This window comes from Pygocentrus nattereri, chromosome 2, assembly GCF_015220715.1.
Source record: "Pygocentrus nattereri isolate fPygNat1 chromosome 2, fPygNat1.pri, whole genome shotgun sequence".
Lineage (NCBI taxonomy): Eukaryota > Metazoa > Chordata > Actinopteri > Characiformes > Serrasalmidae > Pygocentrus > Pygocentrus nattereri.
Genome location: NC_051212.1, coordinates 26,396,804 through 26,411,904, shown reverse-complemented (window position 1 = coordinate 26,411,904; position 15,101 = coordinate 26,396,804). Strand labels below are relative to the sequence as shown.

At 40.5% G+C, this 15,101-nt stretch overlaps 1 protein-coding gene across 1 annotated transcript; it reads right to left on the bottom strand.

Moving 5' to 3' along the window:
- Positions 1–147: 147 nt before the first annotated feature.
- On the bottom strand, positions 148–7,325 carry ovol1a (ovo-like zinc finger 1a). Its single transcript, XM_017709828.1, has 4 exons — positions 6,778–7,325; positions 2,786–3,021; positions 1,949–2,237; positions 148–1,298 (listed from the first exon to the last, which is right to left on the bottom strand). The coding sequence occupies exons 1-4, from the start codon at positions 6,875–6,877 to the stop codon at positions 958–960; spliced, it is 966 nt and encodes a 321-aa protein (XP_017565317.1). The 5' UTR covers positions 6,878–7,325; the 3' UTR covers positions 148–957.
- Between the last annotated feature and the right edge of the window lie 7,776 nt (positions 7,326–15,101).

Below are 15,101 nucleotides of genomic sequence, written 5' to 3'. Positions count from 1 at the left end.
ACACACAGAGAGAGAGAGAGAGAGAGAGATCTGAGTTTGTATTTCTGTCCTGTTCACGGGTTTACTAATATAACAGCTCAACCAAACTGTTGAGGCCCAAACACAGAATGAGTTGTTGGTAAAATATAATGTTTGACACACAATACATCACATATAAGGACACATTTATTGTCATTTACAGAGAGTACGTTCACAAAACTCAATAAGGAAATTTCATGGTATACTTTACTAAATCAATGATCTGCCTTTTCATACAAACCAACCAGCACTAAATGTTGTACTGTGCATCGAAACAGTGAAAATATGTCCAAATATATAGAACCATAACACATAGAAAGCATTACAAGTTAATATAAATGTATAAAATCTGGAATAAAGATTCAACTCCACCCAGAGAACATTACAGACCACCTTGATAAATATAAATCTCTTTTTTACAACACATCAATCTATATTACAAACTGCAGTAATAACTGACAAAAAAAGCAAAACAGTAATCCCTCACATCCAAAGACAAGAAAAATAGAGAAACTAAGGCAATGTTTGGTAAATATTTTCTGTTTAAAACACATCTTGAGCTCTTTAATGTGAAGATGTGTGTCTGAGAATTGTTACTGCATCTACATATTGTTTGAACAAGGGATTGTTTGAAAAAGGGCTTAATGTAAACTTTAGTAGTGCATTATTATTGTGTACCGTTTTGCTGTCTACTGATTTCAAAGGGCAGAACCAGCCCTCATCCATAGTGGAAGTGTAAACTATGGCTGTCTGAAACATTCTGAACAGTTTATATAGTGTATCATGACGAGAGTACAGAAGAAAAGCTGTTATTCTTTTTCTCTTTTTTCTCTCTCTTATCCTTCCTTTTCTCAAAATAACCTTCTATTTAAATAATATTCCAGGAATTCATAACATACAAAGAGGATTGAGGTTTTGTATCTCAACACACAAATGCCTCTACTGCCCTCCCGAACCTGCTGTATCATCACTGTGCAGGGATAAAGGAGAGCCAGGCAGGGAGTTCTCCTCCAGAACAGCACCACCTGCTGCCCCGGACTGTCTGCGTGCCAGCTTGGCCCGCAAGAAAGCACTGTTCGGATGCTGAATGTGCAGGTGGCGCAGCAGTGCGTCCTGGGTAGGGGCGGTGTGGCCGCACTCTTCACAGACATACAGCTTGGCGCGTCGTTCCTTGTAGGCATATTGCTGCGTCACACCATGGATCTTCTTCAAGTGGGACTCCAGAGAGCAACGCTGGGTGAAGGCTTTCTCACACAGAGTACACTTATATGGACGAACACCTGGAAGAGCATGATGAGAGAAATACCTGTTTTACAATCGTTGCATACTCTCAAATTTAGCTCTTTTTATGTATTTGACAATTTTTATAGGTATTTCACTCCTTCACCAATGGACCTTTCTAATGCACCTTGTACTTGGCAAATAACGAGTATGGTTCTCATATGAACAAATTACCATATTGCAGTTATACTGCTACATTTTGCTGCTACAATTGCCTTGCAATATATCAAAAATGCCTTGTTGAACCCTTGGATGACATTAAAGACTGGCCTATGTTATTTTAGCCAAAAAGATGTACATTTATTGGATCATGTGAATGCTTTGTTTCACCCAAATATCCAAAGATGTTGATGTCTGTGACTGGTCATGATGCTCACAGCTCAAAATATTAGATAAAGGCCTATTTACATATTGCACATTTCTGCAATATCAATATCATGAAGGCCAATACTGCAATAATATTTAGCAAATGATTTATTGTGCAGCATATTTAACAGACAATGTAATATTGTCTACAGCTTTGGAGTAAAGGATCCAAATCAAATCTGTAGAGGTACTCACATAATACATTTACATTATTTCACACCACTGTAAATAAATCCTGTTTTTATGAACCAGTTTGGTCAAATTATAAAAAAGTAAAACATACCTGTGTGAGTACGAACATGCCTCTTAAGGTCGAAGGTGTCATTGAAGCCTTTGCCGCAGAAAGTGCACAAATGCCTTTTCTGTTCACTGTGGCACTTCAGGTGTCTGTTGAGCATACGCTGGAACTGGAACACCTTCTGGCACACCTGACACACATAGTTTCCACCTGCTGACGGAGCTGAAGATGTGCCAGCGCTAGCTGAGGGGCAAGGGCTTACCACATCATCGGGATCTGCGGTCATTCTTGGAATGGTGGCCGGAGCTTCTGAGGGAGGATCACCAGTGGTCACCTGCAAAAACAAAAAACAAAGAGATTAAGAAGAGCAGGAAAACTGACCAAATAGTCAAACTTGATCCAGCATAACTCTTAAGTTACCTGAAAACCTGAGTTTATTATTAATGAAAACTTTTGAAACCACTTACCAAATATAAATTACCGGTATGTTTCTACATTTTTTATTAAATATTTTATACATTTATATCCCTTAACCCAAACAGAGTTAATTGATCAAAATGTGTCTGGTGTCCAAAGTTGGCTGCTTTACACTAATATAGCAAACAAGTATTAAAATTATATGACTTCATTATAGTGTATGATATTATAGCTTTGTAGCTTTGGTGCAAAACAAAAGAAGCAAGTGCCTGTTTGGAAAATTATGTAAATTAAATTGATTGATAAACCTTTTTTTTTTTTAAACAGATGAGCAACCAACACTGACTCAATCATCAGTTATTGTACTTTTACAGTCATTTTATTTTAATTATCAGTTAATACCCAGACAAGGTTAAAGTTAACATATGAACTCATGGACAGCACTCTTCTGAAAGGAGGCCTCACCTTGATTTTGGAGCGGACATACGAGTTGTTCTGGGAGCTCCTGATGCGCTCTGTCTCTGGACTTGGATGCTGTCCTAAAGCGGTGCATGAGGGCAGCTCAGCTGTCGAAACCACTGCATGCGGGTCCTGCATATATTTCTGTGTGCACGTGTGTTCTTTGCGAGTGGACAGGCAGAGGGCCACTTCAGCTGTACTGGCCTCGGTCTCATCCCACAGAACCGGAGGGCTCACAGAGACTATAGGGGAAAGCATGAGGAAAACAGGAGGTTGTTTTAGAGTGATGGTAAAATATATCATTTTTTCAGCTTTTTTTGTCTTAATATCTAAGCATACATTTCTGTACAATAATCATCCACCATGAGGCAGCGTTTTTTTTTTTTGTTTTGTTAACCACAATTAATTTTAGAGAATTTCCTCTTGTCTTCAATAAATCTACATCTCAACAAAATATTTGCATCTTTGGGTCACATCCAAATATAATAATTTGCATATTATATCTTATGCAGAGTCAGATGCAAATCATAATGCTTTGTTGATTTTAATGAAAAAGTTAACATATTCTACAGAGAACAAAATTCTGCACATTTTAATGCATGATTACTGTGTATTTGCTGAACTGTTCATACTGGGGCAAAAAATAAACATAAAATGTGTCCTGTGCAAAATTATGACATTTTGCATTTTATATATTTTTTCTAATGTTAAACTCTGCAAATACACAGATATTGTCATTAAAATTAGCGCAAAAATGTCAGTCCTGTAGAGGTGTGTTAACTTATTTTCACTAACAACAGCACATAAAACACGACTGGGAGTATTTAAACTTTTGCTTATAGCTGCAGTTTTTAAAGCTGTGATGAATAAAGTGCAGATCATTAGAAAGTGAATGTGGCTCTCAGGAAACCAGGACAGTTGTGCCTCTGGGTAAGGTGTGTGTGAGTGGGTGGGTGGCAGCTATATATGTGTGCGTGTGTAGATGTATTGTCCTGGACTGAAGTCAGCCACTCCTGTTACTGCATTACCAGTCTGACCAGCCAGGCTAGAGACACAGGCTTACGAACTCTTTATCCAAGTGTGCATACAACACAATGCTAGGGCTGCAAATAAAACTCCAGTAAAGTATCATGTTGTAATATGTAATATGCCCATGTTTAATCATCTAAAGATATCAGTAATAAACTCCTGACACTTCTGGTGTTCAAACATGATCCAGTGTACTTCTTAAGTCATCTGAAAACCTGAGTTTCTTATTAATGAGTTAACTCCCGACACTTCTGATGCCATGGTTTCATTTCTGAAAAGCTAACTGTTTGTACCCGATCTGTCTCCCGCGGTTAACTGTACAATGAATCTCTTGGTTCTGGTGAAACATAACCGGATGAATTGCAAATCATAATGCAAATGGTGTGCTGTGTGCTGTGGGTAACGGTATGTGCAGAAGTCAGCAGTGCAGTGTAGACTATTCATTGTGTACATTCACAATGTACACCAGCTACTAATTATCCTGATCTATTTTTGAATGTCCCCAACTGAAACACACTTTTCAATCACGTGTCTTTTTCCGGTTCAGGTCTTCAGTCTGCATCATAGTGACATCAACAACAAAACAGTAGAAAAACCTCCCACAAAAAAAAAAAAAAAAAAAAAAAGGCAGCACTTTGATGCAGTGATTTTCAAGTTTTAGTGAGTTAAATTTATCTTCAGCAGCAGAACTTAAGTCAACCCCTCCCTTTATTCTCAGCCACACCGTTTATGTTTGCAGCCAACGTGGAACAACACAGGCCATAAATGTGGATAGGTGACCAAGGGCAGTCTTATCGTATCACAAGCTCTTTCTTCCTCTATACAAACGCTTTAACATATTCATGTCCAACAACTAAATTTAGCATGAAATGAGGGGAAAATATCACAGAATTTGCTCTGACCAGTCTAAAATAATTTTGGATTATTAGGGCTTGGATGAAGAAAAATAAATACATATGTAGAGCGTTCGTTTTAAGTTATTTTAACACTTTGATTTACAATCACATCTGCATTTTAAGTGCGTGCTTTGCCAAAAATCAGCCCACACAACAGACCAAAAATTAATTTAATAACAATCTCAATTATAAAAATCATTTTTCTCCCCGTTTTGAAAACTTTTCTTGAGATTTGTGCTCAGGCAAACTCTGAGAGCACATGAACCACATTTAACATTTCAGGACATTAATGAGTTACTTTGACGCAGAGACGTTTAGCCTAAAGGAAACGCGTTTTAGACCAGCAGGTCCGCGACTAAAACAAAAGACTTCTGAAGTGCTGTTGTCGAAACTCGGAGCAGCCCATGTTTGTTGTGCAGTAGTCCAAGTGACTTTCGTTTAGGCCCATTCGTATTTAATAAGCCTTACACGGGGAAATGACCCGAAACCAAGACGTTTAGCTGAGCCTTTACGATTCGACACGGCTCAAAAACAAAGGGGAAAGTAGCCCAATAGCTCTGCCCACTTTTATTAGCCGAAATTACCCGCTGCTCCAAATCTACTCTTCATGTCTTATCTCGCAGCGTCGACGCAGTTGACGGCTCACAGGTTCAGTCAAGTGCAGTGAGAGTCGAGACTAATCTGAACGGCCCTCGCACAAACACAGCGGCCGGGAAACAGGCGCTGCGAGCAGCCGCTGACACAATGAGCGAGCCGCACTGCACTGATCCAGGAGAGAGAGGCTGAGGTGAAAGGTGAGCCGAGCCAAACCCACCCAGCCCGCCGCCGCTGCGGCTGCGGAGTTTACCGCCAACAGGCTGTGCCTTGTTTGCTAAGGGTGTAAAGGGAAAGAGCCGACAGCGCGGCGAAGTCCGTTATTTCCTCCACTGTTCATTAACCCACAGCAGAGGAGCACAGAGCCTGTAAACACCAGCGGCTCCTTCACTCCCAGCAGCGAGTAACAGCTTTTAACACCACTAGAGAACAACCGGCTTAATTATGGAGCACGAGAGGCACTTTCATAGGCTCCTGACAACAGAGGTGACATGACAGCCATAGAGTCCAGATACTCTGTCGTTCTTCATTTCCCCAACGCTCATTAGGGCGGACACTGATTACTACAACACTGGACGTCAGTGACAGAAACGGGTACAGCAGCTTCACATATCGCATACCTGTCAGAGTGAACAGAAAAGTGGCTCATTTCTCTAACGCTGAACAAGAAGAGCGAACACGGCCATTAACTCTTCAAAGGTGCCCGAGAAGAGCCGCGTGTGTGGGCTCTGCATCCCGGCTCTGATCGGAAATGAGTTTCTAACTGCATCCCTAAATCCAGCCGGACCTTCGGTCAATTATTAGCCCGTTTTGTTGAGGGGTGAGGGGAGTGGACAGGGGGCTCACAAAGAGGGGGCTGTGCTGCTTGTATTCCGTTAGGTGAATCAGCAGGTCACCTGATAGCCACAGCAGAAGACGACAAAACTCCTGCCTGCTTCGCAAAAAAACGCTGTAAAGATCTTTCTCGTTTGCTCAGCTCTGGCTGATACTCTGCGCCTTAACTCGTAAGTGATGTGGTATTAAAGGCTTTTCTCAAACGTAACTAAGGCGAGACTCTGTGTTGCAATGAGTTTTACACTGCGCATAAGGAAGAGGCCGAACTGGGTCTGAAGGTCAGCTGAAGCAGCAAAAGCGGACTGTAACGGCTCCTCGAGCACCACACACACACACACACACACACACACACCTGTACAGGACACGGTTATCAAAAGCAGATTAAATTGGAAACATTAAATGCTTTAAATAAAAGCCCCTTTTATGTGTAAAGCACCCTGGAAATAAGGGATGTTCGGTTTTCAGGCCTGTGTAAATGAAATATCTTCCACCAGGTGATAAAGCGCTGTGGTGGTAAAGGTCACGGTGCTGAGGTCCTGTTCTCTGGGCTGATGTGCCTTGTGCTCGGCGGTGGAGTTCACCGTTATTCTGAGTGGGTCTGCTGGCCTGCATCGGGTTTACAGGCGCTGTTTACTGTCCCCTTACCTGGTATGTAGATGTCTCCTCGTTCGTGGTCAGGCAGGTCGCTCCAGCTTCTCTTGCCTGGTGAAACACTGGGCTTTTTGACGAGGAAGGCTCGCGGCATGGTGTGTCTCTCTCCGCTATCTTCCTGCTGTGGTCACAGCTGAGCCGGAGGCTCCTAAACCAGACCAGATACTCACTGGACTGAATAAACTACCTCAACAGCAATAAGCAGTACAATATCTTGTTCTGAGTGGTGGAGTCAGGTGAGTGCTGTAGAGAAATGGAGCTAATCTTGAATGATTTCGCTCCTGGCTCTCCTCCCTCCGAACTCCCGCTACAAACTTTTGCACCTATAGGCTACAGGTAGGGTCCGGTGGCGTCCCCCCAGCAGTGTGTCCACATCCCGGGGTCTTCTGTAAGTCCAGGTGTGTAAAAGAGCCCCTTACCGAGTGGCCTGTTGGTCTCTGGTAACGGAGCACGGTTGTAGGAAATATCTCGACCCGTTCAGTCGAGGTGAATTTCAAAGGTGGAGACCGGCGCAGGTAGACGACACATTTCAGAGGAAACAGGTGGCAGCGCGCATGCGCCTGGAAATAACGGTGACAACAAACCCCGGCCAGGCCTGCCTCCACGTTTTACCTGTCCAACCGGTTTCTCTCTCTCTCTCTCTCTCTCTCTCTCTCTCTCTCTCTCTCTCTCTCTCTCTCTCTCTCCCTACGCACACTCTCTTCAAGTCCCCATTCCGCTTCAAGGAAGCTATATTCACTCGCCATAAGAAGTAGGTCTGGAGGAGATGGTGAGCAAAAGCACGAAGCTAAACTGATAACAGTTTAAGCGTTGACCTACCAAACCATAAAAACATTGCTTACCAACAAGGGAGCGTGGCGATCACACACCATCTATCAGACCCATGAAACCCCCATTAACCTGAAGTCTGCAGGCTGTATCTTCTATATCACTATCTGTAGTAATACTACAGGAATGCCTACGTACATTTGGACAAGTAGTAAAGTCTACTACAGGATACTGCGCAGGTGTCCTATAGATGACTATAAAACAGTACCACAGGAATCCTGCGCAAAAGCAAAAATAATTACACATCACTATGAAGTGCACAGCAGAAATCTAATAATAATAATAATTCTTTATTTTTATATAGCGCTTTATCAAGGACCCAAAGACGCTTACAATTCAAAGTACATAACACACTTAACACAGACAACAAGAGCACAATAATACAAACAAAAAGACAAGGCAGTATATGGGAGGTCACATGAAGGAGCATAGCAGACTCAGGGCAGGTTATGAGTATGGTGAGGCAGACCAGTTTACATAAGAAATGCTGTATAATGGCAGGATCAGACACTGAAGGCTGAGGGAGGTTATAGGCAAGATAAGGAGAAAAGATTTCAGGTTAGACTTGAATATGGAGAGTGAATTGGATTGTCTGACCAGTACAGGAAGAGAGTTCCAGAGTCTAGGGGCAGATCTGGAGAAGGCTTTGTCACCAAAGCCTTGGAGGTTATATGGAGGGATGGTAAGTAGTCCAGCTGAAGACCTGAGAGAGCGAGAGGGTTTATAGGGAAGAAGAAGATCAGATAGGTAAGAAGGGGTGAGATTGTTAAGAGCTTTATAGGTAAGCAGAAGACTTTTGAACTATATGCGATATTTCACAGGAAGCAAATGTAGGCGTTGGAGAACAGGGGTAATGTGGTGATGTGCGTGAGTGTGGGTGAGGACACGGGCGGCAGAGTTCTGAACCATTTGAAGTTTGTGAATGGAGGAAGAGCTGATTCCCGCTAGAAGAGAGTTACAATAGTCGAGACAGCTGGAAATGGAAGCATGGATAAGGATTTCTGCAGCTGACTGAGAAAGGGATGATCTGATTTTGGCAATATTGCACAGATGGAAAAATGATATTTTGACGATGGAGTTAATATGAGCAGTAAACGAGAGAGTTGAATTGAGGATGACACCAAGATTTCGGATCAGTGGGGAAGGAGAGATAGCTACATCATCGATGTAGGTTTCTAAGTGAGAGAGGGGTGGACTTTGAAATGATTTGTTGTTGAGGTAAATCTGGGTGTCATCTGCATAACCGTGAAAATCAAGATTGTATCGACATAGTATGTGTCCAAGGGGAAGGATATATACAATGAAAAGGAGAGGTCCAAGGACGGATCCTTGTGGGACCCCTTGAGAGACGGCAGAGGTAGAGGAAGTATGACCGGAGAGGGTGATAAACTGCTGCCTATTGGTCAGGTAGGATGTAAACCAGTCCATGGCGGTACCATCAATGCCCAGTTCATGCAGCCTTGACAGGAGAATGGAATGACTCGCTGTGTCAAAGGTTGCACTTAGGTCAAGCAGTAACGAGATGTTTAAAGCACCAGCATCTGCAGAAATCTAATAGTCCCCTAGAGTATAACTGTCTATAGCTGTTTCTATAGATATTTTTAAGGGTAATTAACTGATACTGAATATATAAGAAATATTTAAACAAATGGTTCCACTGTAACACTTGACACATCACATTTGAAACACTGAATTTACTTGATTGAAAGGAGTACATCAGTTCAACAGGAAATGTCTTACATCTACAGTTATTTTCAATAAGTGCATTAAAGACTAAATTGTGGTGATGTAATATTGTCCTCATGCGGAAATGTCCACATGTGAATTGAGTGAAAACAAGACATTATTTTTTATTCTGTGTAATGAATCCAACTTGCGAGACAGTACATCAAGGCAAACTCTGTGCTCACCTTTGACAAAAAAGTGGTTTATAATTATCTACAGAGATCACAGATGCCTCATTCAGCATTATTTTGTGAAAAATATTTCTTGGTTTTAACTTAATAGAGAAAGAAAGTAACCTATCTGCCTAGGTTTTGAGATCACTAAACCTCTAATTTATGTCAACAGAATAATAATATGTACATTACATTCTGTTTACTTCTAATTTTAAGTTAAATAAAATGACCATTTCCAATAAGGGAACTACAAAGTGTAGTTTAGTAAATCTCACCATGCCATGTTTAAAAATGCAGTTCTCCTGATCTTCTGATTGCCTCTGACCAAACCATCAGCTGCATTAACATCTCCTGAATTCTCCTGAAACCTCTACATTTACACCCATTCACACCCCACCAAGATGATACCACTACATCACTACCACTGTGTCCAAGCAGACCTGTGCAAAAGTTTGGGCACCTCTGACATTTTTTGTTGATTTTCTAAATGAAAATAAGCTAACACATCCACACATTTAAATGCACAGTGACTGTTTATTTGCTCAATTTAACAGCAAACAAAAATAATACATAAAATGTGGCCTATGTAAAAGATATGGCACATTTTATATGTTATCTTTTATTTTTTCCAATATGTTAAACTTAGCAAATAAATAGCAAATGTGCTCTAAAGATTGCAGAAAAACACCACATTTAAGTTTGTTCTGTGCAGAGAATAATTTATTGTTTCATTTAGTAAATTAACCAAACGTCCTTTGTCCAGGGGTGTTCAAACGTGTGCATTCAACTGTGTTCTACACTAATTGCATACATTATATATCAATACACATGATTTCCTGGAAACCTGTTTAAATTTAGGATTAAAATAGACAAAAGACAGAGAAGGCCGAAAGAGGGTGGTGATGGGGAGGGTGAGAAGGAATGAGATAGAGAAGGAAAGAGGGAGTGTGTAGGTGTGCAGAATGAGTGGTATGTTGCCCAGGCTGTCCGAGTGGTTGGGGCAGAACGTTTACCCCATTTTTCTTCCTCCTCACCCCCTCCGCTCTTTTTTCCTCTTGGTTCAACAAAGAGTGTCTTGCACTTCTGTAATTATTTATTTCTTTTTATCTGGCTGTTAATTAGGTCTAATTTTTTTTTGTTGCAGGAAGTATTGATTTGAGCCATCAATGTCTGTTTCCGAAGTGTTAAATTTCTTTTGGTTTATATGCTCTCTGAGCCTGCCTGGGCACAAATGTAAAGGGATCTTTCCAGTCGATGAAACTCACTAAAAAGTGAGCTTTTAATGATTGATTTATTATATTAAATCTAGTATTGTGGTCTGCGATGGACTGGCGACCTGTCCAGGGTGTATCCTGCCTTCCGTCCATTGACTGCTGGGATAGGCTCCAGCACCCCCCATGACCCTGAGGGAGAAGCGGCTTAGAAAATGTTTGTTTGTGTGTGTGTGTCTGTGTGTGTGTGTAGTATTGTGGTCACATGTGTTGATTTGTAACAAAACAATAGATAATTCAAACTTGACTAAAAGTAAACAAAAGTTTGGAAATGTTATATAATCAGAAACAACTGTTAAATGTTCATCCAAGACAGAATTATACAGCCTTTTACTTGAAACCAACCACACACTTTAAACCAACCAGAACAAGCTCTGTGGCATTTTTCCCTACTGTACTCATTTTAGATGTTGGACATTAATGGATTAAAACCAAGACACATGGTCTGTGTTATCATAAGAAAGCAATGCAGAAAGATGAGGCATGTAATCCATGCCTGACAAGATAATTACTGTCAGAAGACTAAGAATATTGCTGTTAAAAATAAATAATAATAATACAATTAAAATATATCCATTTATGTATTTTATAAATATGTAGTTGTGTTTTTAATTTTTCTCCATCATTTCGAGACAGCAGTAGTCCTTTACATCATGTTTAAAATAATCATGATTATCATTTACCAACAGAAATGCTCTAAAACTACTTGGAATAAAACTTCTTTACATTAACTTACTTTCAAAGTTAAGATCTTTTTGCCTTCTCCTGTAAAGTTACCATTTTTTAGATGCTACTTTTACTGATATGCAAAAGTATAATGCACTTACATAATTAAAAAGAATAAACAAAGCATCTCCAAACATCAAGGTTACAGCACTGAGCAGCACACGTCATGCAGTGATGTGTCGGCATGTGAAATCATTGTAAATAAAGTGAGCATTAATCATAGTGATCATAATGACAAGCGTTAGATTTCAGATATTTCACTTGCCAAGATATAGTTTTTTTGTACATTTTCAAGCCTTTATCGTTGTCCACACTCTGCATTCATTTAAAACATGTGCTTTCATTTCCTTTCATTCACTCTGACACCAATGGTTCACAGAACAAGATCATCATCTCAGGACCTGATAAAAGAGCAAACATCAGCCTCATCAGGAATAACCTGATCGGCAACCTGTTGCCCTTTTTTCCTTTCCAGATTTACCGCCCACCCCCTCCAAGGCCTGCTTTACTTCATTCATCTTTCAGCAATGAAAATGAGCCGCATAGGCTTTTTACTTATGAGATTCATAACACAACTGGGTGGAGCTGCCATCTGTTAGCAGAGTTATTCCAGCGTTGTTAGTTGGTATTTACATCTGTCACCTTTAATGACTACAGTCTATTCAGTTACGGCGATGGTCTACAAACTGCATTAGTGAGGAATGTTGACTGGTAACGAAGAAAAATATATTTAGGTATGTGTGCCACTGTTCACACGTTCTCAGTCTTTCACTCACACAAGCACACGTACGTGGTTCATTTCTGCTGGTCTCTAACTGATCTTTTGTCTATTATCTCATCATTTTTTTATTTCCTATGTTATTTCTGATTGATAGAAAGAGCTATAGCAGACCAGAGATTCAGTAGAGAGACATCAGTCATGGTGGTCATATTAGACTTTATTTCTTCTGTTCTGCACTTTCATGTCATTACACTGCTACTTGTTTCATTATGCCATTTCTAGTTTGTGGTCTGTGTTTACTTCCTCGTATTTCATGAAATTCTAAAAAAAATTGTATGCTGTGACCTTTAAGGGACATTTTATTCTGTCTTTTCTTAGCAAGATGCCCATAGGTTAAGCGTTGGAGCCCAAAAGAGGTTTTTAATACACAGCATTTACTTCTGAACGTAGAAAGTTCAGCCTGCTACCGGAAGCTAATGAGGCTCAAAACAGCGCTTAGCTTAAATGAATGGTGCTAACTAGTTAGCTTGCGTTCCTGCGTCTTTACTGAGAAGCCAAAACAGGAATTTACCTCAAAGAGGTGAACAGGACACATTACACAAAGCTATGCAAGAAGACGTGCCATCTTGTGGGCGCTTGTGGAAATATCTTCTCAGTGTTTTATCACCTCCGGGCCTGTCTTTGACAGTTACTTACGACATGCTTGGACAAGCTTGGTGTGCCTGAGTGGATACCGTTAGGATTTGCTTTGGGAGGGACAGCAGTGGAAAGAGTAACGTAACTTAACGCACTAAAACCGGACAGAGTACAGGTTACTTCAGCGATAAGAGTCTTCTGTAAACGCAGGAAACCATTCCCGAGAGTAAGCCGTGTTAAAATATTTTAATAAAGTGTTTTTGCATGTGTGACCAGGCTCGTGTTCTCCAGTTTCACGGTTCTCCTATTTTAGGCTACATGTCGTTCATTCTGGTTTTATGGCGTGTCAGTGTAAAAAAGGACTGACCGTAGTGAAACGCTGAAAGAGAGACTGATACGACTGTAAAGAGAGATAAATAAATATATAAATAGGCTTCATTGGGGAAAAAAAATCGCATATGAAGGCTGAATCTATTGGAAGCGTGCTCTCTGGTGGACAAAGAATGCAACAGATACTGCTGGGCCTGTTAAGCCAGGGACTTTTATGGACAAGCTACCAAAAATGTAAAATGAAGTTAAGAAAATTAAATAAAATTGTTTTGTTAAAAAATAGATGTTACATCTTATTTATTAATTTGAATACATCCTGGTTGCTAAATTTCCTTCCGGATCAATAAAGTATATATTTATCTACACTGTTGCCAAAAGTCATGAATTCTGGTGTTCCAATCACTTCCACTTCCATAAAACCGAGCACCCAGGCATGCAGACTGCTTCTGCAATCATTTATGAAAGAATGGGTCGCTCTCAGGAGCTCAGTGCTCAGTACCCAGCATAGTACCGTGATAGGATGCCACTTGTGCAACAAGTCCAGTCGTGAAATTTCCTTGCTACTAAGTATTCTACAGTCAAGTGTCAGTGGTACCATAACAAAGTGGAAGCGAGCCTTCATCCAAGCCTTACATCATCAAGCACAATGCAAAATGTTGAATGCAGTGGTGTAAAGCGGCACCACTGGACTCTAGAGCTGTGGAGACGTGTTCTCTGGAGTGACGAATCATGCTTCTCTGTCCGGCAATCAGACAGACGAGTCTGGGTTTGACGGTTGCCAGAAGAACTGTACTTATCTGACTGTGCCAAGTGTAAAGTTTGGTGGAGGGGGGATTATGGTGTGGGATTGTTTTTCAGAAGTTGGGCCCAGCCCCTTAGTTCCAGTGAAAGGAACTCTTAATGCTTCAGCAGACCAAGATGTTTTGGACAATTTCATGCTCCCATCTTTGATGGAACAGTTTGGGGATGGCCCCTTCCTGTTTCAACATGACTGTGCACCAGTTCACAAAGCAAAGTCCATAAAGAGTTTGGTGTGGAAGAACTTGACCGGCCTGCACAGAGTCCTGACCTCAACCTAACAGAACACCTTTGATATGAATTAGAGTGGAGGCTGCAAGGCAGGACTTCTTGTCCAACATCAGTGCCTGACCTCACAAATGTGCTTCTGAAAGAATGGTCAAAAATTCCCATAAACACACTACTAACCCTTGTGAAAATTGTTCCCAGACATCATATTAAACCCTATGGACTAAGTATGGGATGTCACTCAAGTTAATATGCGTGTGAAGGCAGACGAGTGAATACTTTTGGAAATATAGTGTATCTATCCATCCATCAGTCCATCTGGTTTTTGTATTCAAAACCAAACCACACGGAAAATGCATTGCAAATAATATCTTGGTAAACACAATCTTAAATGTAGTCAATATATCATATTGTTATATATCAATATGTTTGTTATGAGGATGTTGTTTTACTTTGTTATTTAGCTAGTTTGTAATTTTATCTACAACCCCAATTCCAAGAAAGTTGGGACGTTGTGTAAAACATAAATAAAAACAGAATACGATGATTTGCAAATCTTTTTCAACCTTTATTCAATTGAATACATCACAAAGACAAGATATTTAATGTTCAAATGGATAAACTTTATTGTTTTTTGCAAATATTCACTCATTTTGAATTTGATGCCTGCAACACGTTCCAAGGAAGTTGGGACAGGGGCGTGTTTACCACTGTGTTGCGTCACCTTTCCTTTTAACAACACTCAATAAGCGTTTGGGAACTGAGGACACTAATTGTTGAAGCTTTGTAGGTGGAATTCTTTCCCATTCTTGCTTGATGTATAACTTCAGTTGCTCAATAGTCCATTTGCTCAGTAGTATTTTGCACTTCATAATGCTCCAC

Excerpts from the sequence above, each read along its gene's own strand:
- ovol1a (XM_017709828.1), bottom strand. The coding sequence starts at position 6,877 with ATGCCGCGAGCCTTCCTCGTCAAAAAGCCCAGTGTTTCACCAGGCAAG. Across the intron at positions 2,238-2,785 it reads ATGTCCGCTCCAAAATCAAG|GTGACCACTGGTGATCCTCC; the intron begins GTGAGGCCTCCT and ends TTGTTTTTGCAG. Across the intron at positions 1,299-1,948 it reads GCATGTTCGTACTCACACAG|GTGTTCGTCCATATAAGTGT; the intron begins GTATGTTTTACT and ends ATGCTCTTCCAG.